The sequence below is a fragment of the Alligator mississippiensis genome, chromosome 9, assembly GCF_030867095.1.
Source record: "Alligator mississippiensis isolate rAllMis1 chromosome 9, rAllMis1, whole genome shotgun sequence".
Lineage (NCBI taxonomy): Eukaryota > Metazoa > Chordata > Crocodylia > Alligatoridae > Alligator > Alligator mississippiensis.
In genome coordinates, this window is record NC_081832.1 from 64,512,184 (window position 1) to 64,538,473 (window position 26,290).

General features: G+C 42.4%; 1 protein-coding gene across 1 annotated transcript in view; it reads right to left on the minus strand.

Annotated features, from left to right (window-relative positions):
- The window catches only part of RBM27 (RNA binding motif protein 27), a 35,244-nt gene extending 13,799 nt beyond the window's left edge, over window positions 1–21,445 (minus strand). Inside the window, exons 1-10 of the mRNA XM_014597614.3 lie at window positions 21,242–21,445; window positions 18,416–18,534; window positions 15,888–16,012; window positions 11,269–11,376; window positions 8,870–8,961; window positions 8,118–8,311; window positions 7,032–7,292; window positions 6,164–6,394; window positions 5,181–5,315; window positions 2,822–2,971 (exon numbers count right to left, since the gene is read on the minus strand). Of these exons, the coding sequence (XP_014453100.1) occupies window positions 2,822–2,971; window positions 5,181–5,315; window positions 6,164–6,394; window positions 7,032–7,292; window positions 8,118–8,311; window positions 8,870–8,961; window positions 11,269–11,376; window positions 15,888–16,012; window positions 18,416–18,534; window positions 21,242–21,300 (1,474 nt within the window). The 5' untranslated portion in view covers window positions 21,301–21,445. The remainder of the gene's footprint in view (window positions 1–2,821; window positions 2,972–5,180; window positions 5,316–6,163; window positions 6,395–7,031; window positions 7,293–8,117; window positions 8,312–8,869; window positions 8,962–11,268; window positions 11,377–15,887; window positions 16,013–18,415; window positions 18,535–21,241) is intronic.
- Between the last annotated feature and the right edge of the window lie 4,845 nt (window positions 21,446–26,290).

Genomic DNA, 26,290 nt, shown 5'->3' on the forward strand with positions numbered 1-26,290 from the left:
AGCCCCAGCACTTAAAAAAAAAAAAGCCCAACACTCACTGCCTATACAAGCAGCGATTGGGGCCTCTGGACACTCATGGCAGAGCCGCACCTCTGGGAGATGCGCACTGTCTGAAAGCTGGGGCTGAACAGTGCTGGGCTCCGGCTGACACATGGAGCCCCCCAGCTCTCTGGGGAAACTGAACCAGGGGCTGGGCAAACGTTAAGGTCCCTGAATATTCCCCCAGTTCCTGGTTCAATTCCCCAGGTCCCCGACCTTGCCCCCAATTCTCCAGGCCCCCGGATAATGTGGGATGACAGGAGACTGCTGCTGCCAAGCTAGTGATGATGGTGGCTCTAGTCTATTTCCCCACGTGGTAGCAGCAGCCTGCTGAAACCCTACATGCAGATCTGGGGGCTTTGTCCCCCGGGAAGAGCTGGGGGAAATGATCAGAGAGCTGGGGAACCGAACCCGGAGCTCCAGCTGACACATGGAGCAACCCCAGCTCCAGGACAGTGTGTGGCACCCTGCCGAGTCACACTGCATCTGCACACTGCCACGCAGGCAACCCCTGCTGCCCCACACTGCAGAGGGGGGGCTCTGCCATGAGCACCCAGAGGCACCAATCGCTGCTCCTGTGGTGAGCATGGGGCTTTTATCAATTAAAAGAAGTGCCGGGAGGCTGGGGCTAGGGCCAGGCAGCGCAGCCAGAGCTCCCCCCACAGCTCCCCTGGCTGTGCCTGCCTCTGCCCTGCTGCTGCTTGCCCAGCTGCCATGGGTGGGGGGTGGGCACAATGCAGGTGCAGCTCGCTCCATGCAGCAGCAGGGCACAGGCCCCACTCCCAGCACTTACATTGCATGCCCCCCCCTCCCCCCTCCCTGAGTAATGCACCCCCCTGCCCCAGCTGGGCAGCCTGTCCCAGCCCCAATCCCTACCTCCCCCAACCCTAACAGATTTACCAGCTGGAGGCAGCTGTCAGCTTCCTTTTTAGTCTATGGCCAAATCTCCGAATTGGCTGAATCAACTCAAATGCTTTGAATCGTTCGGAGCTTTTACTTGGTCTCCTGATTCAATTCAGATTCGGAGATTTAGTCTCCGATTCAAATCAGCTACTGAAGCTTTGCACAGCCCTACTGATTCTCCCTGCCCCTCAGATTAATGCAGGAGTTGAAGACAAGGCTGAAAGAGGCAACAAACAGGCTCAGCTCCAGGTTCTATGATGCTAGGCTTAAGTCAATCTGTGGAGAAAGTTTGTTGCTTCAGCCTATTTGTAGACAATCCTTCAGATTGTAAATTTATCTTGACAAATTTTTCTTGAGCTAAAGGATCAAAACAGAAGGGCAGGGGGTTACAGGAATGTTAATATCTACAAATAAATTTTAGATGCATTTAAAAGAAATGGGAAGGTTAGGATCATTTGTCCAATATCTATTTGCATACTACTTAGATGCGCATCTTCACTGGTCTCTCATCATTTTTACATACGACAAAAACAGTGTACAGAACTGATCACTTACATATAGCTTTCACAAGGACCAGAGACATCTGTAACACCTAAGTATGTTTGTCATAAATAAAGGACACCGTGAAAAATCCTAGATCTGCGTACAAGTTTGGCAAACAAACAAAGCACCGACACGAACTGACCTACAAATAGTATTGCTTTCCCTGTTATTTGCTGGAATTCATTCTTCATGAGTACAGAAAGGTAGAGCTTGTGATGAGGCCCTCATTTTGCATTTATGGATACCATAAACTTCAATGTGTTCATAGTATCCACCATCTAGAAAACTTCAATATTAGATTCCACACAAAGACTATTTCTTGGGGACGGCGACACGTCAGTTCTTACAAACAGTCTTCAGTGTTTACCACTTAGAATTCAAATATCATAATCAAGTTTTCCTCATCGTGGAAGTCTGTGCTGACAGTGCATGGCTTAACATAGTGCATTTTAATTTATTTTTTCATACATGAAATTGAAGTTGTTACTTAGACCAGGGGTGGCCAACCTGCAGCACAGATGTCCCAAGTGGCACAGGCAGCCCCTGTGTGGGACACAGCAGCAGACTGGGGAGGGGACAGACAGCAAAGCAGCAGATTGGGGAAAGGAAGAACACCAGTAGAACTTGGGCAAGGTGTGGGACTTAATTGTGGCATGCCTACCAAGGAGACTGACCCCTCCAGTGGCTTAAATTGTTGAGCTCATCAACCAAATAAAATGCAGATAAATGTTCCATGTGCAAAAAGATGCAAGAGCCTGGGGAAACTAACATACATGGCTTACAATAAAAGTCAGAATAGTCTTATGTGAAAATAACCAACCATAGCAATTTCCTCATCCCAACCCTTATGGCAGTTAAGGTAGAAAGAGGTGCCATGGATAAAGGACCTGTGTTCCCAATTACTAAAACAAACCTTTGGTAAATTAAAGCAGCTTTCAGTATGCTTGTTGTGATGGGTAGTGATGCTAGGATCACTCAGGGCACACAGCCAGTTTTCTGTACCATCTCACCTCACAGATGAACTGTGCACTCATTGAACACATTTGGGGATTAAAAGGAAAACAGATTGGTAATATGCATTTGCCTACACAACAGCAAATCATCTGTTTTAAGCAACAGGACTATTTTGCTTTTTAAATGCTCAGGTTACGATTGTAGAAAATAGTTTTTGCTTGTTAAAGATCTGTATATTAAAATTTGTAGAAGTATTTCAGAATGTTAATTCAGTAGCTCACACTACAAGATTCAGCTGGGAACAAAGAAAAGCAAGTGATCACTGATTTGGTTCTGATGATGAAAAACGCATTCATTCACAAGTGTCAAGATACCCTCTTACCTCGTGGATTTGTATCCATCTCTCCAGATGTTAGGCCAATCAGATTTGGACGTTGTGTCTGTGTCCTTGTAAAGAACTGTCGGTACTGAGATCTACCTGCACCAGTAATACTAGGAGCTTCTGGGTTATAGCCATCTGGCTCATATGTATCTATAAAGAATCAAAAGATAGAAATAAAAGGGATTTCTAAGTAATTCAGAAGTTCTAGGTTGGCTGTATGGACAATGTTCACACTGACATCCAGAGTACTTGAATAATGCTATTGAATTTTTCTGTATTTGTTTGTTCATGTCATTTATTACCGTGGCCGATTAAAGTGTACGCATCAATACTTCACGCATTTTTCTGGTTAACTGTTAGTCCAGAAATTAAAGGAAAATTTAAACCACTAGAGTTGTTTTTAATATAGAATAAATGGCACTTCCGTACATACATGGAACATTTCACCAAATCTGATTGTGTTCCACTGTCTCAAGGAGAACAAAAGGATATTAAGTCTCAGTACATGTTTGCAAGTAATGATTGATAATGTTATACTCCAACAATGCTTGTACAGTCTTCTTTCCTAGGGGCAGTGATTTTGTTTCACATATAGTGCATAAGCACATGGACCACATTAAAATAAGTCTGTCAAAGGAAGTTGAAATACTGGATGGTTTACTTTTTGTTTAAGGATATTTACCTGCTAAAGCAGCCAGTAAAGATAATTTAACTCAAGATCAGCTGTTTGATTCCAGTAAGACATAAGGGATAATTTCAGTTGAGAGAGATAGACATGTTAATAGGTAAGAAAAACTAAGTTAGAGAAATAATAAAAGTCTATCCTAAAGCTCAACTCAAGGATGTGTCCCCCTCTGCCAAATCTACAAAGGAAATGCACGCACAAAACTAGATCCGAGTAAACTACTGGAAAGCCTCCAGTTATCACTGTGCAGCCTGGAAGGCTAATTACTAAAAAAGGAGGGATTAGTTCAACATTAAGTGTGCTTATAAAGCCCATTTCTCATTTTGCTGAGAATACACCTCACTCACAGTATAAGCTCTAAGATATATCCTCTCAGAATAAGCACGAGTGACTTGGATGTTTGAAAAAGAAAGTTAGCTCTGGATTCTGCTGAGGGATGCTATTAAGCATGTGTGAATTGTCCCACAGTTCATCTGATTTTTCACATATGACTGCAAGAGAACAAATCAGTGGCTGGTCTAATAACAGCAATAATTCAAGAGTATGACATGACGGTTTCCAAGAATGTCTTGGACAGCAGAATTATGTAGTGTCCAAGCGTCAATAATATCCTATGAATTAAGACAGACTCATCAATCATGAAAAGAAACCCTGTACCTGAAGGACATATCTTGGGGGGAGAGGGAGGGAGTATGGGGCACGAACCACAAGAATTTGCAGACAAATGAACAAAGGTTTCAACAAGGTAATCAAGTGAACTGGTCACTTGTATGCCCTTCAGAACAAGGAGAATCACTTGGCAGGCTGAACTGGAAAGACTTTGAACAATGTCCTAAAACACTCGCATTAAAAAAAAATAAATAAACAAAACAAAAACCCTATGTTTGACTGTTAAAAAAAATAATTAAAATGGATATAAAAAGTTAGAAAGATTACAAAACATGTGGAAATACCAACAGACTTTGTAGCTGATTCTATAGCTGATGCTAGCTTTAGCTTAATGGTTTGTGGTTATCCACTGATCAGATTCCTGCTTTCAAGCATCCTACACAAGTAAGAGATGCACAGAAGTCTGGCACATCCTCTGATCTTTTGTATAATAATGATTAAACAACATAACTGAAGTCTTTTCTTCCTATCCTGCTGGGAATTACCGATGCATTTCATCTACTTGACTCGTGGTTTACAATGTATTGTAGTCTACTTTGATACCAGTATGCATTTTATACATAACAAATGAAAATGTGCTGCAATAATAAGGAGCATGGGCTTTCAAGGGAGCTTTGCAATAAGGAGACTGGCCACTTTGTATTTCTCAATCTTAAATTTAAACGTAGATTTAAGTAAAATCTATGAAAACAATATTGAGACCAACAAATTTAATCCCCTCACTCAGGTTACTCATATTCCTTGAAGGTGCAAAATCTCACCTCCGTGGCTCAAGCCATGGTTGCACTGTTTTGAGTAGGTAATGCCCAAATAAAACTCCCTTTAAATACTATTCTTTGAACAGTTATGTGATGCCGCCATCTTTTGCACGATGCATGGAAGTATGGTATACAAAAAGAAAAAAGTCAGACTGGACACTTGCAGTTTGGATAATTATCTCTATGCATTAGAAGGCGTATTTTAATTTCACTTTATTCCAAGCATACTAAAAGGTTGTTTTCTTACGTTCTGATACTGTGTACAGTAGGTTGTGGGATAAAGGAGGAGGTAGTCTTGCTCCCACTGGTGCCAGATTGGGTACTGCACTTGTCCTGGGCTGGTCACGATTATTTATTAAACTTGACTGTGTTAAAGGTGGTCCTATAACACCAGAAGAGAAAGAAAGAGATACTAGGGATAGAATTATCCGTGTATACATTTACAAAGTTTGCAGCTTTTTTTTTTTAAATCTCAATCTGGTTTCAATGTAAAAAAAAAAAAGAAAGCCCCAAACATTCAGCATATGATGCTACACTTTGGTTATTTCTCTCTCCCCACCTGAACAAAGCTTTATGTTAAAAGGTAATCTTTTCCCCTGGAAATAATCAGTTATTCTGATTGCTTATATTTGGTACAGCAGCTTCTTCTTCAATTTCACCAAGAGAATAAAATCTTGCTCAGTGTAAGATCACAGTGGCAAGAAATCATAACAGAACTGTTTAGACTACTGTTCTCAGACAAGAACTACAAGGAAAAGAAACCTTTTGTGAACAAGTAAGCATTTTTATGTTTAAAGCATCCCATTTTCTTGGGTTCTTTTCAGCACATTTCAGTTCAAACTAGTACCATACATCTATTTTAAAGTAATACAGAAAGATGGTTGAACAATATTACACATCCAGTTAAGGCATGACTATGACAAGACCATAATTTGTTATCTACTAAGCATTACACCTACCCTAAAGAAAAGGATGCCCAAAAGCTCCAAATAATTTTTCTACTGATCAGATTCTCTCATTTTAGACTAAAATGAAAGCTTAATACATACTTGGGGTATTATTTCCTTGACTGTTTACTAGAAACCTTAGTAAAAATATATGGGAATGAGTGAAATGTACAGTTCTTAACTATTACAGCCTTTGCAAAGGCACTTATTGCTTTAAGTACTAACTGGTCAATAGCCATCTCGTATAGTCTGGCATAAATTAGACTTTCAAGCTTTAACTTACTTGGTACAGGGAGCACAACAGGAGGTGGAGGCTGTGGATGTGCTTGTGGAACTGGCATTCTCATATTGTGAGCAGGGCCTGGCATAGGAGGCATTAGCATGCCAGGAGGAGGAAGTCCTGGGGGTGGCGGTGGAAAAGGAATCATGCTTGGCAATGAAACTTCATCTACTACCAAAGGGTCATTTCCATGATCAAACTGGCAAAGGTCACCAAGGACACAAAATCCTCGCTCTGTAAAGACAGTAATTCCATTACCCTTTGTCCATTTGAACACTGATTACTATAAGAATTGTCTAGGCATCAGTATGTTATTACTAAACAAGAGATACATTAATGTATTTCTGAACCAATATTATACCATGAAACAAAAAAAGTCCACACTAGAATTTAAGTTGAAATAATTAGCACAGAGGCAAATAATCTCAACTCTTTTGACATCAGCATGAACATTTTATATGATCTGTGACAGAAAGCAGAGAAATATCACCTGGTTTATGTCAAGCATACACTAGTCAAAAGCAATTCTGCAGAAGATTATAAAGTATTTGCCAAGACATGAACCCAGAATTGCAAGCAAACTTCATCTGTCTCTGGCCAGTGCCAGAAAGTCATCAGCTTTTAAGTAAATGGTTTCCAGCAAAATTAAATCTTACCCAATAGTAAGAATGCATTTATGAACCTGTATCTTATGAGCAAGATGCCCCATGTACCCCTAAACTTAATTTACTGTCCACCTGCAGTGAAAAAAAATTATTGTATACACACACACACACACACACACCTGCCCCCCAAAGTCACAAAATATTACATAGGAGAGGTAAGAAATAAGGCACTAGGAAGAAGGTGGAAGATATACTAGGAACCTTACCATCATAATCTCGACACCTTCTCTTAGGTGGAGGGTTTCTACCAAATGAATTAGGAGCATTATGATTGTTATAATAATTTGACCAGCTCTCTGTTGTGTTTTCAAGATGGTGGGCAGGTGCAATCACAGTAACAGCACTGGGAATAGACTGTGCAGATGAATACTGTTCAGTAGAGTTACTGGGCGACAAAGACACCGGGTTATATGAGCTCTCCACATCGTTCCTTTCGCTCTTGAATTTTGATCTCTCTCTGTGCTCAGCTTTAACAACAACAATGAAGCAAAATAAATCAGGTTAGTTTTCATACTTTTGTTCAGTGCATCAGAGCCGTGCAAATAAGGGAATGCCTGGATAGTTAACGAACCTCACACCATAATAAAAAGAAAAGAAAAACAGTCCTTCAATCTATGTTTTATATGGTAGCTGTTCTTGCAAGATTAGGTTTCTTAATACTAGAAGTAGACCCACACCCAAGGCATCAGAGGTTTTCATTAAAGAAAAAAAAGCCACAAACAATTCCCTTGCTATAGGTCCCTCCCCAACCCATTTTCCTTAATTGTAAAGTAAAGCATCTCTTCCCTACTCCAACAACAACAACAACAAATAATACCATTATATGGAAAATCGCCCCAAAATCCATTACTCTTCATTTGGTCAATCACTTCAGTTTCTGGATTCCCTGCCAGAGGCCAGTGGATCACAGGATACCAGTATTCCATTTAAGGAGAGAAAAATCTTCCCCTCAAAACGGGAACAATTTACAGGACCAAATCAAGGTTAATGCATCTTCCCCAAAAAGATACCAGCATCTCTGTTGACAAAGCCTACTATTGTTTATCCACAGCACGAAAATACCAAGGGCACATATCTACTGGAATACACCTGTGAATAAATTAAAATAGAGTTTATAAAAAAAAAAAATCAATTCCCTTAGCTATACGACTCTGAAGAGCAGCTCCTTAATTGCTTTATGCATCTACACCTCCCAGACAGTTCTTTAGCAAGCACTGTGAAATGTTTAAAAGATGTCCAATTTCTATTCATATTACAATAAAAATCACTGCAACAATACTTTTATTCCTTACCGATAGTTCGGTTTGCATCTCGGTCTTTGCTTCTACCCCTGCTGCGACTGCGACTTCGACTTAACCCTCTGCTTTTACTACGACTCTTACTCCTGCCTCTTCGCCAATCATATTTGTCTCTGTACAAGTCATTCCGATCATAGTATCGATCATAATCCCTCCATTTACCATCATCTCTTTTCTTCTCTCTGGTTCTATAAAATATGCATATGAAGAGAAAAAACAAGCCCTTGATCAAGTTTGGAGTTATTAAAGGTCCATCGTGTCTCTCTCTTCACACCCAACTTAATGACAATCGTATCTGAGACAGCATCCAGCCATATTATAAAGAAAATAAGGGTTTTCAAAATTAGGCTATTTGTGAAACTGAAGGAGGGGAAATACAAGAAGAATCTGGGAGGGCAAAAGGAGGAATGGACAGCAATAAAAGCACAAAACAGAACAAACTTCTGGAAAAGCCATTAATGTTGTACGTAAAAATTAGCACACTGCCCAAAAACAAAGAAAGAAAATAAGACTGACGAGACTTTTATATCCTCAGTCACTCGCACACCGTTATGTTCTCAGAGAAAAATGAATTCTACCTCATGGCTACTCCGTGTCACAGAAGTACAGTAGTTCATAGCAGGTAGAAAGGGGAAGAAATACCCACATTAAGCGTAATGGCTGTTCAAAAAGGTAAAAATCCAGCTTCAAAAAAAGTCTGCCAACAAGCAAAAGGAAGAGTTGAACTTCTTGTTACCAATGCTAACCTTTGCTCATTAGAATCCGAACGGTTTTTCTGTGGGCTACAATGCTTCTTTTTCTTGCTCTCTCGCTCTTCCTCAAGTGACTCCTGAAAGGTCTGTTTGACAGAGAAATTATTTTTAAAGATGAATGTCCAGAAGGTTTTGAAGATGGTCAAGAACTAAATTAAGGTTTAGTACAAACTAAAGTAACAGCTATTTGGGAAACTAGGACATCCAAGATAATCAGTTTATTTTCATTATTACCGCTTGCCAATAAAAATTAATAATATTCAAGGGCTAATGTTTTCTATCTTCCAATTGACTGAAGGATTCCTTAATTTAACTAAGAAAGCTTCTAAATAAGATTAACCCCACACAGCATGTACAGCTCTTCTTAAAAAGCTCATCTATAATTGATATACATTCTAGAATTTACAGGTGATAAACAGTCCCTGTAAAATACAAGTCATGTGTGTTACTGGTATTAACAAATCTCACAACTGTTTTTTAAAAAGTCATCTCCAACATCTTTTTAAGCCTCTTTGAAACGAACTCCCTCAATACTTACTCTAAAAGTTTATTTGCACCCATTTTGCTATAAACAATGAACCACTTATAAATTATCAATTTTGATAGCAGAATTAGAGCTGCAACATAGGGCTGTGCAAAACAACACCGTTCCACTTTGACTTCCGTTTCGACGGAACAGTGTTTTGTTTTGAAAGCGCTGTTCTGTTTCGTCAAAACTGTTTCGACATTTCGCCCATAGACTACTCTGCACCCAGCACCGGGAAGATCAGTGCTGCCACTGGCCCCAGCTCGCAGCACCAGCCTCCTGTGATCCGGCAGGCTGATCACAGGCCCGCACCCCTGTGAGGAGTCTGGCACAGCCCCTGCAGCCCTCCTGGGGATACAGGGGCCCTCCCTGTTCGGCCTGCCAGATCACAGTGCTGCTGGCTGGGACTGGCACTGGGCACAGCCCGTGCCAGGAAGATCAGTACTGCCACTGGCCCCAGCCAGCGGCGGCAGCCTCCTGTCATCTGGCAGGCAGATCAGGGGCTTGCCCACACCCACGGGAGTGCTGCAGGGGCTGTGCCAGACTCCCCCTGGGGGTGTGGGTCCCTGATCTGCCTGCCGGATCACAAATTATTGTAATTAATGTTGTGGCACCAACTGAAAAAAAATGCTACAAGGACAGCGAGCTTTTCACCAAAAGTCTAAGAGCATTAAAAAAAATGTAAATTCTGATGTGAAGAGAACGTCCTTGGTCAACTCTGCAATAGATAGGATATCACCGTGTCTAAGTTATAAGAGTCTAAAGTCTATGAAATTATATTTCTGACCTTTCTGAAACACTATAAACACTACTTCATTTAGGGTAAATGCATAGTCTTTTTGCACTTAAGTCTGCACTTACCCAAACTCAACATCAATAACAGTCATTAGTTCAGGTGCAGGCAATTATCTGGGCCTGAACGCTACACAGGGAGTTTTGTTGAGATGTTGTGGGCCAGGTCAGCACCCACTCCTCTCCATGCAACAACTCACCGAAATTCTTGTGGGAATGAGGTTGCAGGCGGGCTGGCAGTGCTCAGGAGCAGGAGGGGCAGGTGAGGCCAGGGTCACAAGGCATGGTCATGGGGAGGTGACAGCAAGTAGCTGGTGCCCGTGGCAGAGCTGCGATCTGTTGCCCACACACCCCTGTGACCAGGCATGGGCTCCAGGGACAAGGGCATGCAGGGAACCACGGTGGATTTGATTTAAAGCAAACTAATTTAAATCACAAATTAAAAATCACGATTTAAATCACTGGTTAGGAAGCCTCGATTTAATCATTGTTTTCTTCAAAAAGCGCACTCTTGTTTGATATCCTTTATTCATTTAACTTCTTGAAATTTTGCACTTTTAGAGAAAGGCAGGGACTTGATCGTGTGTACACAAACTTGCAGAGAGACAATATGGTTGATGGGTGGGTAATCAGGCCTGTTACAGCTCATCTCCATATACTTCTGTTAGCAAGGACGTTCTCTCTGGAGACAACAAACTCTCCCTATACCTAAAGAACGGTGTTTGTGCCCAAAAGCTTGCAAAGAACAATTTTCCAACTATTTAGTTGGTCTAATAAAAGATACCACATCTACCCAAAGAACCGTGTCTGCCTATGATCTCTGGAGACACAAATCAACAGTTTGAGAACTGAAACAAAGCCTCACAGAGATGCTTAATGGGATTTTCTGGACCAGTGGTTCTCAATCTTTTCCTATCAGGACCCACTTGCCAAAATCAATGGCTTGTCCTGACCAATACCCCCTGGCTATGCTGGTGCGCAACCTTGCACCCCTACTGCCCCACCACAGCTGGTGCAGTCCCTTTCCCCCTTGATGCCCTGCCACAGCCTTGGCACTCAGCCACCTTTTCCCTACCTTCATCCAACCGCTGGGGCTGCTCCCACAACCTTGCCTGGCTGCATCCTGGCCATGCCCAGCCACTTGCAGGCTGGAACGCTGAGGAAGTGCAGGAACGCTGACATCCTGCAAGGAGAAACCTATGCTTTCACACACTTTTCTGGCACAGGCTCCTGACCCTGAGAAATGTTCTTGGGACCCACTTTTGGGTCGCGACCCACAGGTTGAGAAGCGCTGTTCTAGACCGAGCACTAAGTCCCACTGGGTACAGAGGTTTTCTTTAATCGTCACTAATCTATAGAGGAGCCTCTGGGAAACTCATAAGATTGGGCCCCTAATATAGTCCGTGGCCTGTTGTGACCTATTTATAAAACTTCTAAAAAGGTTACATGAATATATTATCTCAAATAGTGCATAATTAGAAGTTATAATCCCTATTCCATAATGATATATTTGAGCTTTAACATATCTTAAATTAGAACTATTTTATAAGTTGTTTTTTTTTTTTTAAACGCATCTTAACAAAAGACACCCCCCAAAATTGGATTAAATGAAAAAAAAATCCAAAAAATTGGATTTAAGTCATTGATTTTTATCCACCCTGCAGGGAACAGATTGTGGCTTTGCTGTGGCCTGGCCCCACATTGTCACTGCCACAAGATCCAGGGATCTCCCTAGAGACTGGCTAGCTGTGCAGGCAGGGCACTCCAATCGCATCTATCTGGCAGAACGTCCTGCCCACATGGCTCCTGACCAGTCTCCTTGGAGACCTTGGGGTGGTGACAGCATGGGGCCAGGGCAGAACTCTGGTTCTGTGGGCGGGGATATGCACTGAGCACACTGTGACTACCCTAGTCCCAGCCCCACGCCACCACTGCCCCAAGATCCTCAAGTCTCCCCAGCTCCGCCTGCCCATCCTGCTCCCCAACACCACTCCCAAACAGCCTGTGGCCCCATCCCAGCTAGCTGGCCAACTGCCCTGTCTGCACAGGTCCCGCCCCGAAGTTGAGCGTGGGATGGATGGGCCAGGGTGCCCAGGCAGTGGGGCTGGGTCCGGTGGCAGCAGCAGCAGCCACTGGAAGCAGATGACGCCACTAATGGGGCTTGTGGGAAACGGAGTCTGGCAGCCGCACTGCCCCTGGCCCTGCCGCACACCTAGGCACATGCCACGGCCCGAGCCAAAATTGCTCTGCAGGCTGGATCCAGCCCATGGGCCATATTTTGCCCATGCCTGCATTAACTACAGAACAGCTGGCCTCAAGTTTTTACATTTCATTAAGGTTTTTTATCTTGTTTCACTGAATGCCATACATCTCCAACAGCAGCTTTGAGACAGGACCTCATCAGTTCAAGGCTACTTTAGAAGCCTTGAAATTAAGGCTCCTATAAGTTTCATTAAGTATGCAGTTATAGAAAATTGGAGGAGGTGGGAAGGAAACCGTGGGACAAAGACTTCCTATGTACTTAAACAATATGTAAATAACTGTTCATTATAAACTAGTGTCATAGCTGAGCCGCTGGCACAGATGTCTGAGCACTCGTGGTGCTCCGGCCAGGTCCCTGAGGACTGGAGAAGGGCCAATGTGGTGCCCATTTTCAAGAAAGGGAGAAGGGATGAGCCAGGTAACTTAGGCCAGTCAGTCTTACCTCTATTCCTGGGAAAATGCTAGAGAAAATAATCAAAGAACACATTTGTGAAGGCCCAGAAGGGGAAACGATGCTGAGGGGAAAGCAGCACGGGTATGTCACAGGTAGATCCTGCCCAACAAACCTTGTAGCCTTCTATGACCAGGTCACACACTGCCTGGATGTGGGAGCCGAGGCTGATGTCATCTTCCTGGACTTTAGGAAGGCCTTTGACGCAATTTCACACCCTATCCGCATTGGGAAGCTAGCAGACAGCGGAGTGGATGCCTACACGGTCAGGTGGGTGGCCAACTGGCTTAGGGACCGCACCCGGAAAGTGGTGGTGGATGGTTCCTTCTCGGCCTGGAGGGAGGTGGGCAGTGGGGTCCCGCAGGGTTTGGTTCTCGGACAGATATTATTTAATATCTTCATCAGCAATTTGGATGAGGGTGTGGAGAGCACCCTTTCCAAGTTCGCTGATGATATCAAGTTATGGGGCAAAATTAGTACACCGGAGGGCAGGGAGCAGATTCATGCCGACTTGGACAGGTTGGATCAATGGGCAGAGAGAAACAGGATGCAATTTAATAAAGAAAAATGTAAGGTACTCCACCTGGGATGGAGGAATCTCCAGCACACCTGTAGGCTGGGGAGTGTCCTTCTCAGCAGCTCGGAGGCAGAGAGGGATCTTGGAGTCATAATTGACTCCAAGATGAATATGAGCCGGCAGTGTAACAAGGCCATCAACAAGGCCAATCGCACCTTGTCGTGCATTAGCAGGTGCATGACTAATAGCTCAAAGGAGGTGATGCTCCCCCTCTACGTGGCACTGAGCAGGCTGCTGTTGGAGTACTGTGTCCAGTTTTGGATGCCACACTTCAAGAGGCACACAGAGAATCTGGAGAGGGTCCAGAGGAGGGCCACTCACATGATTAGTGGCCTTCATGACAGACCCTATGGGGGGAGGTTGAGAGAGCTGAATCTCTTCAGCCTTCACAAGAGACGGCTGAGGGGAGATCTTGTGGCTGCCTATAAATTTATTAGGGGAGGTCAACGGGGAATAGGGGACGCGCTGTTTACCAGGGCGCCTCAGGGAGTGACTAGGAATAACGGGTGTAAACTAGTGGAGAGTGGATTTAGGTTAAAGATTAGGAAGAAATTTTTCACAGTAAGGGTGGCCAGGATCCGGAACGGGCTTCCAAGACAGGTGGTGCTATCACCTAGCTTGGAGGTCTTCAAGAAGAGGCTAGTCACCTGGCTGGGGTCATCTGACCTCGGTTCTCTTTCCTGCCAGGGGCAGGGGGTCAGACATGATGATCCATTGTGGTCCCTTCTGACTCTACAATCTATAAATCTATGAACTAGGGGTCTGAAACCTGTAGCTTATGCTGAGGGTGGGTCCTAAGATGTGCCTTCCCAAGACTAAGGGAAGGTAGGTTGTATGAGCCCAGACCTGGAATAAATTGCCTACCGTGGTTGAAAGCAATGAGCAAAAAAGTGAACCAGCATCTTGTTATGCAATTAAATGAGCTATGTTCTTATTAGATGTGCATTAGTAGAGTACACAGTGTGCGGCTTGTTGAGAGGTTGACTGAAAACAACTAATCTACAGTTATTTGATACAATCACTTAAATGTCACAGAGGTAACATACTAAAAGGCAAGGACATTGTATCAAGATATTTCTATGATCTATGGATGAACTCAGAAGCAAGAATACAAATTATAGGGAAAAAAAGATCTACTCAGAAACTCTTTTCTTCAGCATTGTTTCTGAAATGTTCACTCAACTTTAGGACAAACTTTAGGAGAAAAAAATACTAATAGTTAACAGTACCTGGTATACATGGATTTGGGGGCAGGGTGGGGGAGAAGAACCAGACTATTATATATCCCATTTGACCACAATTATCCAAATATAGCTAGCTCTTTTCTGTGGTAACCATGTTAGCTTGATTTAAAGTCAAGCATTTTAGCAAACCATGATAGTAGTGAATGCAAAGACAGTTTGCGTGTTTCTACTGCATTCTCTCAAATACCACAGTAAGAAACACTGTGGGCTAATGTACTTATACAGACACATAGGAAGACATTCTCTGACTTTGAGATTCATCAATATTAAGTGTCACAAATATAACAATGACCAGTTGAAAGAGTTAAAATTCCACATAGAAAATTACTGGAATAATTATAGGTATACCATAGCTCTTTAAAAACCAAACCAAACCACTTATTTTCATTAGAGAAAGAGTGAAGAACTGTAGTATGAAAAATAGCATGCAAACTGCCATGGAGAGAGCCCTGTTTTATATCAAAGACTCTTCCTGAGAGAGAAGAGAAATGCTTGCTATTGAGTTTCACTGATGGCATTTTTCCTAGTTTTTTTTTTTTTTTTTTTTAAGTATTTTTACTGCATGCACAATTTCTACATTTAAAACATTTGGCAATCTACACATATATCTTTCCACTGTAGTTATTAAGAATATTGTGACCCATCTCTCAAACTTCTCCACACAGATCATTCCTCGTTCCTAAGGAGAAGTGAATGTAACCATGCCACTGACTGAAGAGGATCTCTACTGAGATAAAATTGTTGTACTGTGTAAAAAAGAAAGTTGTACTGTTTCAGCTACTGCTAAACACTTGAACCTGGAAATGACATGTCCACTAAAAGCAAACTTTTTTTTTTTAATTTAACTAGTAACAGGAAGTTTAAACAAATATTTCTATGTTTCTCAAGTTTTAGTTTAACTGATTTTTGCTTAAGTTATGCTCCAGCAATCAAGCTACAATGCACCTCCTTAACCTGTAGTCGGTTAGTTATCTATTTTTTATAGCTTACCCAAATGAATAGAAAATTAGACCTTCAGAGAAAACTTGCAGGGTAGAGAACACAGTATAGAATACTATTCTGTTCAGTGCAGTTTGTCTGTATACCATCCTACAGTGACAGATACAGAGGGGCCAGATTCAGAAGCAAAAAGAAACATGTAAATAGAAAGTTAGTATTACCTCCTCTTTGATTTCCTCTTTTTCCTGACCTGCAGGCTTCAATTCTACTTTTGCTGGTTCAGGGGAAGGAAGGTAGCTTTTTGTATACAGACTTTCAAAGAGTTTATCCACAAAACCTGAAGTTTCTGAGAAGAAAAACCCACATAAAAGTTAAACATCTTTTTCTATTATCAGCTGTATGCTAATAAAACCACCCCCTGAAATCCATCCACGCACGCTGTTTACACTCTTTTAAATTCACCTAAATTTAAGGTTGGATTCAATGAGCTGGACATTACAACCCTGAAAACTAAGGTACCCTAAAAAGATGGACCAAAAATAGCTGTATTGTGAACACCTTCACAATGCCCTGCCAACATGACCCCAATTCATGTGAAGGAAACATTTCTAGGATGGAGTACACAGCTGTTTTCAAAGGCATTTTCAGTTTTTGGCCTCTACTTAGACCTATATAACCATGGTGATTTTTATGAAGTGGACACATCCACAATAGAAAGTAAGGCCAACTTCACATTAGATCCCAAATGAGGATTTCTACTGTTTTTCAGCTACTACTAAATACTTGAACCTGGAAATGACATGCCCAGTCCACTAAAAGCAAACTTTTTTTTTTTGGCATCCAACTAGCAACAAAAAGTTTAAGCAAATATTTCAATGTTTCTCAAGTTTTAATTTCAATGATTTTTGCTTAAGCTACACTCCCGTAGCCAAGCTACAATGCACCTCCTTAACCTGCAGTCAGTTAGTTATCTATACCTTTTACCAAGAGTTTACACAGTAATCATAAAACATTGCACACAGTATGATAAATTAATATTTTGAAAACAAGTAACAATCTTTGCAGGATCACTCAGCTTTCACTGATGGATTCTTTGGGGTCTTTTAATGGGCTTGCCTGGAATGTTAGGCATTTTTGTTGTCTGCAGCAGTGGTTCTCAACCAGGAGGCCACAGCACCCTGGGGTGTCATAAGATCCTCTAGAGTGTCACAGGGTGTTGTACAATATTAGTACTGCTAGGTATGCAGGCACCTAAACATAATTCACAAAGATACACCCAGTGATTTCAAATAGGAACTCACAGTATGAAAAAACATTCTGATCTTTGTGGTCTTTCTAAAGTTCTCTGCAACAGAAGAATTGCTCTATTATTTTGCCATAGTGAACAAATAAAAGCAGAAACTAAGAGCTGACATTTTCTGAGGTGTCTTGAGCCTAATGAGGTGGGGAACCGCTGGTCTACAACCAGCATACTTTCACTGGTGGAAGCTGTCATGTAGACAACAGACATGTTAATTATTATATTATCTAAAAGGTACTGAAAGCAGGCCTAGGAAACAATAATAAAAACACCAGTGTCCTTCTTACATTGCAGCTTCTGCCACTGTTAGCATAAGAAAACTTGGCTTGCTACTGAACTTGCTGAAAGTCAGGAGTGTAGACAATGCAAAATTTCTAAACAGTATTTCAGTTCCTGCTGCCTGAATGCACCTCCCACCCCCCAAAAAAGTAGATAAAACAGACCCTCTTACCAAAAGAAGAAATGCTTCATTAATTTTTTTACAAGCAATGCCTACCCTGACTTCTTCAGAGACAACCTTTCAATCAATATTCAAAGACTAGTTGAATTTAACCACCAACCACATTTGCTACTTGTTATTTTACAGATACCTGTATCTATACTTGTGGACAATTTCAAAGTTGGCATACCTGCCAAAACCTGCAGTTAAATTGGGCCAAGAACACCACTCTCCAATCCCACATGGCATGTGGTCATATGCCAGAGAGATGAGGATTTAATGAAGAACAGAAACAAATGGGCTTTTCTGAAAGTTCCCAAGTGTCAATTCCTTATGGAAAAATGGTTCCATCTGCTTGATCAACTGGTCCTGAGCAAATATGTGAAAGCCTCCAAACATCTGGAAGGGACGGACTTCTTTGGCTTCATTAGACTTGCATTTGAGAATAAACTAACCCAGATATACACAAATTTGGCCACCACGGGTCAGAATTTCAAGTGCTCAGCAGTTGGTACCCAGTATTATTGGGTCCAGGCTTAAGTGGGAATACAGATCCCATCGAGTTCTAAACAGGGCCTAGGAATTTGGAAAAGTGCTCAACGTTTGACAGGTCCCAGTAGGAAGTGTCTGGCCACTAATTCAAGGAAATTGCTTGCTTTAGTCTTACAGGATTCTCCTCAACTGGAGGGTTTTGGTTTTTTTTTATTTCTTTAAACGTGCAACTACTTGGGACAGAGAAACAATATTACTAATCTGAAACACTTCCAGGTACAAAGTGCTCAGACTCACTACAGATGCAACAGTTATCTTCTATGGAAGGCAAGTGTAGGCCCGAAAATTACAATTTTACAGTCCATTCCAAACCACAATCTTGCAGTATAACTGTTCTTCACCCTTAAACAATTTCATTCCCAAACATACTTGTGTCAAAATAATACACGTTCAAGTTTCAAATGCTATTTTATTATTTTTAATTTTAAACTATGTAGTCAAAGTTGGCAGTGGAGTACCTTTTTGCAGAAAGACATCTAGCTGATCAGCACAGAAAGCTTTCAGCTCCTTCTCTGGTTTGTCTTTCTTGACTAATGCCACAACGTAGTTAGCCAAGGCCGAAGGGTCTGCATCACATCTAAAAAGAAAGGGGGGGCGGGGTAGGAAGAATTATTCCTAGTGGCATACAGCTTGATCCCATTCATGTCATGAAACATTAGAAGCATAATTTAGAATAACCAAAACTAGTGGTCCGCACATCAGTGATGCATATAGTTTTCTCCTTTTAATGTTGTTCTGCCATCCAGTAAAATTCACAGCTATACCTGGCTTTGGCACTGTAGGAAAGTTTCTGACCATTACCACAAACTGTCAGTTTTCTTGTGCCCCTTCTCTCTTTCCCATCCAGATCTGAAAAGCTTTTCCCATTTGTGTTTATTCTTAGGTCAGTAAGCAGAAATTATAATTTCTGATTAATTCTTCCTCAGCACAGCACCAGCAAGTAACTATTATCCAACATCAGTGACAGTAGCTACAAGGAAGAAGCGGCTGATCATGGTGGACCTATTACTCTGTATGTTTCCGCCTGAGTAGTTTCCTTAATCTCATCCAGAAAAGATTGAAAAAGGTAAGTATCACATGCATTACTTATCAAGTTGATTTTTTCACAAAGATGAACATACGAAAAGAATTAAGTCAATACACAAGCCTCTCTTTTGTTCCGCTGTGATTTCTGATGGTAAAAAAAGGGCAAAAGGCAACTCTAGAAGTTCCTTTATTGGCACAGGTAACATCACATCCACAGTTCAACATCACTTGTCTGGCTAGACATACAGCCTTCCTGTGCACAAGAATGCTGTCCTACTATTAGCTAATTTGAGACTGAAATATTGCCAAAGAAACCTTGTTTATCATTCACTGTTCAGGAGTCAGGACCTGCTTTACTAATGCTAAAAGTATTTCTATGGCCTTCAGTTTAATTTACAAGGGTAATTTTTATCTAGGTGAACAGCTCGTACAGACTACTACCAAATAACCTCACTGCTTCTCCATTCTCACTGGACCCTTGAATATCAACATGTGTATGTCTTTAAGAGCACCAACTCCGGAGGATGCCAGAAACTACAAAAGGCAGAGGGGCCTCAAAATACTCGAAAATGCAAGGTGTGTTTGTAATGATGCGCTGAAAAGTACCAACATTCATATGAAATGTGAATCCAGCTATATATGCTCACTTATTTCCAAAGTCTAACAAGGGCCACATACAAAAAGCTTTTTTTTTTTTTTTTTTTTAATTTCAAGTGTATGTACAAAAATCCAGCAATAGTCTGATAGCTCTATGTTCGATACCAGTAACCACATGCAATTTAAGGCTATAAAGGCTCATGAGTGGCAGAAAAATTTTTCCCTACATCCTTCTATAAAACATTTATTTTGCTTAATCCTGGCCTCTCCCTTTACCTCCCCGACTCAATCTCTCTCAGACCGACCCTTGGGAACATCTGTTCATATGTACATTATACCACAGGAACTTTCGTTAAGTACTTATACCACTAACATGATTTCTACCACACTTTCCCTCCATGATAATATAAAACACACAATCACTGCTGTCAGGCAACTTGAAGACTTCCTAAAACACCTGGCCTTCAACTCAAATTCATTGAGAGGGTTGCTGTCTGAAAATGCTTGGGATAAAAGAATTGAATCAGCAAAGACCAGAGATGATCCTGCAGAAGCAATGGAGAGTAATGATGCCTGATTGACATTAAGATTCCTGTTTGTTCTGGGTCGTTTCTTTTTTAAATGACAAAGCAGAGTTGCGGCACTTCAATTTTATTAAAACTTCCTTCAAGAAAAAGAAAAATGCAACAGAATGGTTTCCTGCTTTTAAAGAAAAGCATGAACTTTTACTGCCTTATAATTAGAGCAGTTCAGAGTTTCGGCCTAAACGTTTTCCTTAAGGAAGCCAGACAATACGAACTGCAAGAGCGCCCAGGTAGCGAGGGATGTTTCTTACCACACGTCCTAGTAACAGGCAACAGAGCCACGTTTCAGACACCGCCTTTTCTTTGCTCTGCTACATTTAGTTTCAAACCTCTAATAATGCTACCGCACAAGCGGGGCTTAACATCAGTGTCATCTTAAAAAAACAAACAAACAAATACACGGCAGTTGGGTCGCTGGCAAAACCCCACGACTCCCCGATACCGGCCTGCACCCGCTTTCCCCGCAGAGCCGCCTCTGCAAAGCACGCTCGCTAAAGTTTGCAACTTGTTCGATTGCGGTGAAAGCGAGCGACCCGGCCGTTTCAAGCACCCGCAGCTCCACGGCAGCACGTCGGCCTCGGTTTTTATTCTGCGCCGGTGAAACATGAACGACGGGGGGGGGGGGGGGGGGGGGGGGGAACCATGGAAAAAGCGACCTGCCTTCGGAAGGAGCCTGCTACGGGCAGGACATTTAGGGACTGATGTTGGTTGGTTTTGGATGTGCTGGTTGGGGGTTGTTCAAGTTCTTCATGTGGGGGGAGGGGAAGGGGGGGGTCTCTGCAGCTTCCCATGCACCAAATTTCCTTCTTCCCCCCCCACCCAAGCTCTTGCTGCCATTTTAGGCATCCTCTCCCATCCGCCCATGGTCGCACTGCTGCTGCGGGGGGCTCGGGGTGGGTCCCCTGCCACGTGTGGACACGAAAGGGCCAAACCCCTGCACCCCTCCCGCCCCCCCCCCCCCGGGGGCGGCGGCGACAACGGGCACCCCCGGGATCCCGGCAGCCCCCAGGCCAGGGGTTGGGGTTAGGGACGCGGCCGCACCTGCCGCAGCCTCCCCGGCCCCGGCCCCGCACTCACATCGGCTCCAGCAACTTGGCCAGCCAGGACTTGAGGGCGTCCACGTTCTCTATGATCATGGCGGCCTTGCTGCTCCGCCGGCGCCTCTACACGGCGGACACCATCGCCGCCCGCCCGCCCGCGCTCCCGGGGCAGTTACTGGCCCGCAACCCCTCCCCCCTGCTAAGGCCTAGTCCAGGAACTAGCCACCAGCGTGTCAACGTAACCTGCTGGCTGCCGGGGGGGAGGGGAGGGCGCCGAGGCACCGAGCAACCAATCAAGCGGCCCAAGCTGTGCAACGCCAGCCAATCGCGGCCGCGGGAAGCTCGGCCCCGGGGGTCACTGGGGAAGCAGCAGGTTAGGTGGACGCAGCACGTGAGGTCCTGGTGCAACATAGTAGGGGGCGCTCTTAAAGGGACAGGCGCGCCTTTATTATTTTTTTTAAGGATTTTTTTTTTTTTTTGGACTCTTCTCCCCGCCGCAGGGGGAAGCTGTAGTTTGTCTCCCACCAGGATGCATGGGAACGTTTTTAGCTAACATGCCTGAGGGTTGAAGGCTGCATTTGTCACCTCCCTGCATCATGAGGTGGGCTTCCCCCACTCTTCTTCCTCCTCTGTCTCTCCCCCGCAGTTCACATGTGCCCCCTTGGGTCCCCCCTGCAGAGAAGCATGGCTTACCTCACACCCAGCCCCCTGGACTGAGTCTCTTTCGAGCGCACCTTTGCACTTGGGCCCCACAATTCTGCACGTTATTCTGAAATCCTCTGCAGATTTGGGTTTTCAGGATCTCATTTTTACAAAAAGGCTAGGCTGCTATGGCTACCGGTCACAGACATGGTTCCTCAGCTAGAACCCTTCCGGGATACAGCAAGATTTGCAAAGGACTGTGAGATCAACAGGTTCATCCAACACTATAAATCAGCGTGTGCATCTACACGTGCGCCTTAATGCACACTAGCCTATTTTAATGCACATTAAAGCATCCTTAAAAACACTGAGCATTTATGCACGTATCTTTTTGTCCCATGATACACCGGAGGTCCGCTGCTTAAGAGCAGAGCTGATTAATCGAGTCTGCTCCATACGTGAGCTGATGCGAACTGTGCTGTGCTGCATGCAGTTGTATGTGTGGCGAAATGCAAGTCAGCACGGAGAAAATGGTGGCAGTGCACTTCTGAACTAAAACACCTTCTATATGTTTTAGTTCAAAAGCATGGCGCCGCCATTTTCTCAGCACTGACATGCATTTTGCCACTTACAAAACTGCAAGCAACACAGCACCAGGTGCTTTTCAAAACGCCCAGCGCTGCGGTGCTTACACGTGTAAAAATGCCCATTCTTTTTAGTTAATGCGCATTAAAATAGGCTAAGGTGAATTAAGCATCACTTAAAAACTGTGCTCTTTAGTTCATGCACATTAAGACAGGCTAATGAGCATTTTCCTAGTCCCTCACAATAGAGGTACTAGATTTAATGCACATTAACTAAAGTGTGTTAATGCATGTGGAGACGTATCCAGAGCTTCTTAACATTTTTGGATTGGAGGCACATCTCATAGGACTCAAAGCACCCTCCAGCATTTTTGTGAATTAAGTGGCACCCAATTTCAAGAATTAATTTGCAGCACTTACCCTCTGATGTGGGGGCTGGGCAGTGGGGGTGAGGGAATGGTCTTGCACGGCCTAGTCTTGCACTTTTCTGCTCAGCTTATCTGCTCACACCTGGCAACACCCTTCAAAGGATCTGGGGAGGAGCAGGGAGGGGGTTATTCTGGTTAAGAATTACTGCTATGAGTTTTAGAATCTGCTTAGCTGAAAATACTTCCAGCTTTACCCATTTTTATTGTCTTTTTGGGACTTCTCGTAAGGGAACCTTATTCCATTCTAATATATAATTTTCCACATGACTATAATTAATTAAGGAATTAAACAATTGTATCCTTATGCTGTACTTAACAGGGTGTCATGATGTCCTGGCCAGCATGGATGAGTCACCACTGCCTTAAAAAATTGAAAAGATGAAGGCCTGCTCAAGTATTTGTGATTATGTTGCCCTCTACTGGGTGGCCTCAAGAAGATGGTAAAAATATAAAACATTACACTGCAGATTTTTCTTGCAACTCTGTTGCTGATGATCTTGTGGTTTTAAAATGAAAGGTCCTGACAACTAGGAAAGCTGTGGCCACTGTATGTAGTATAAATGGTGACCATGAAGTCAAGTATGGCAGTTGTTCTTTCTTCTCTAGTTTTCATCCAAGTGGCAATTACTACTTTTGCAACTTTTTAAGATTTAGGAAGCTATCCAGAAATGGAATATGTTCATATCTAAAGTAGAAGGCAAGGTAGATTTGTACTTCATAGACTAAGCAAAGTAGATATATATACCACAAACTTTTGTGAGGAAGCTCATTTCATCAGTTGTAGAGGCATGCAAGCAGCATTTAAACACATTTTAATTATATAGGTATAAAGAAATGTAATTCTACTGTAATGCTCTAGTTTAAGCAAAGTTCTGAGAAGGACAACCAGGGGAAATGATAAATAGTAAAATCACAAAAGTATGTGTGTTGCAAATCTTTGACCAATGTAATTTTGACTTGCTTTTGCTTACTATCCATATTGAGCAAGATAAAAGCATTGTAGATTTTATCACTGAACAAGTAAAGTTTGAGAAGCAGGAAACTAAGACATTTCCAGTCAGTGGATACAAAGTATAATTATACTTATATCAATTAGTTAATTAAACTTTGAAGTTGGCAAATTAAATTTATATTAAATTACAGTGCCATTTGTCTGAGCCAGAGTAGAAAGAAGTTCACAAAACACAGTTAGACTAAATGTATTCTCCATTGCTGAGAGCAGCCTATTCATACCAGCAGAGAATTTGGCCCATAGAATTAATAATTGCAACCTGGAAATAGAAGCCATGGGATATAAACTCCTGTTCCCCTCTCAGTTCAAACACAGACAAGCAAAAATCCAATCATTTTGTAAATGACCAATGGAGAGATGGTGAAAATGAAAGTAATTTTCTGATTTTTCTTTCAAAATAGAAACAAGTACAAAAAAGATACTCATATAGTAAAGGACATACAACTAAAATTAAGAGGTAGAGATAGCAGAAGCAGCCTTCTTTTATATGACCACCAGCATTTTAATCAGAAATAAAACTAATACAGCTATTGCCTGTATATTTCACTGTCCATGTTAAAACGTATGGAAAACAAGCATTTTGAGTCTTTCTAGACTGTTTCTACAAAGTTTGAACATTTACAATTCAGTGTAAGTGCTAGATTTTATTATTTATTATCCCCGAAACAGAGCCTTGCTGTAATAGATGGCGAGGTTGGTTTTTTTCTACCTCATTTCTCCCTGAGTTATGCTCCTTATTTTTCACATAAAATACTTAGAATTGAAGTTCTGGCCATTTTACTTTTGGCATTTTTCATGTTATGCTACTAGTCTGTGCCTCATATTTTATGGCTGGTAATTATATTGGTGATATCCTCTCAGAAAGACAGTATCCCAAAGTACACGTATTATTTTATCTTTATTATTATTATTATTATCTCTAAAAAACCTGGCATGTAAATAGATATTTGATGTATTGTGTTTGGCAACTATTGTATACCTTGTTTTGCTATTCACTCTCCTTTTGAATCTTTCTGCCTGATAGTTTCATTAGGTATATGTGTATGTATTTATCTATCTTGTCTGATGATTTATGCCTGTGAATTAGCAAACCTGGTTCTCAATTACTTCTTGTCTGAACTTCAGGCAGATTTCATATGAGGGGTCAAACAAGCCTTTAACTCTGAGTGGCACAGGCCTGCACAGATCTCTTTATATATTTGAACAATAAGAGAATCGGAGGCTATATACACTGCAAGGTGCTTCATCCACGCTTCTGAAACACCTACCTCACTAGCATTTGGAAAAGGATTATTTTAGAGCCTTTACTTTAGCACTATGTACCCACTGTATAGGTCAGGGTGAGCAAAATGCAGCCCGTGGGCCGTATGTGGCCCGCCAGGCCATTCTATCTGCCCTGCAGGGCCCCTAAAAAATTTAGAAAATTAATATTTATCTGTCCTGGGCTGCCTGTCATGCGGCCCTCAATGGCTTGCCAAAACTCAGTAAGCGGCCCTCCACCCAAAATAATTGCACACCTCTGGTATAGGTAGTACTATTAGAGAACTGTCTCTGCCCTCTTTACTTCTCTTTTACTTTACTGTACAAGCATTAAGGATCTTAAGATCAATGAATCAGACCTAGCACATTTTGTGCCTACATGTTTTGGTTTGCCCATTGACTTCAGTATGCTTTGAATCAGGCTTTTTAGTCCTGGCTCTAGCTATGAGGCAACAGCAGATATGCTGGCATGTCCGATAACTCACATAGCTCCGTGTTCCAAGGCACCGTGTTCATTGTGTTCTGCTGTACCAGGCATAGCTGTTTAGGGTCTGTAATGAAATCTGTTGCAGAGCCAATCATCTAGGCTTATAAGCAATTTGTTCAAGAGCTGATTACCAACACCTACAGTTTGCATGATCTGTCACATTCTTCCCCAGGAGTTGCGTGGTTACTTTTAGCCTATGTGTTTCAACCAAGGTTCATTTGACTTGACAAGCCCTCCTCAGACAGGGTGGCAGGTGCAATTATTACATTTAGAGATGCTTATAAGATGCACATGAGGATCCTCCAGTGTTTGCTCTACACTTTGGCAGACAAGGTTCTTTGGGTGAATCCAATATCTTTTATTAGACTAACTTAATAAAAGATATTGGATTTTCCCAAAGAACCTTGTATGCCTCTGTCACTTAGACCAATACGACTGCAACCTACACCCCTGAAACATGCTCTACACTTTAATGTTCAGTTCAGGAAACTGGGCTACTCTACCCAGTGCACAAGACTAGGCATAGCACAGCATACTTAATTGTAAAATTATAATGGCAGTTCTGACTGTGTACACATGAAGCTGAATATGCTATTTTATCTTTCTTTATTCTGTATTATTTACCCATTAGTTTTAGCACAATGAGCAGAACAGGTACCTCTGTAGGGTCCCA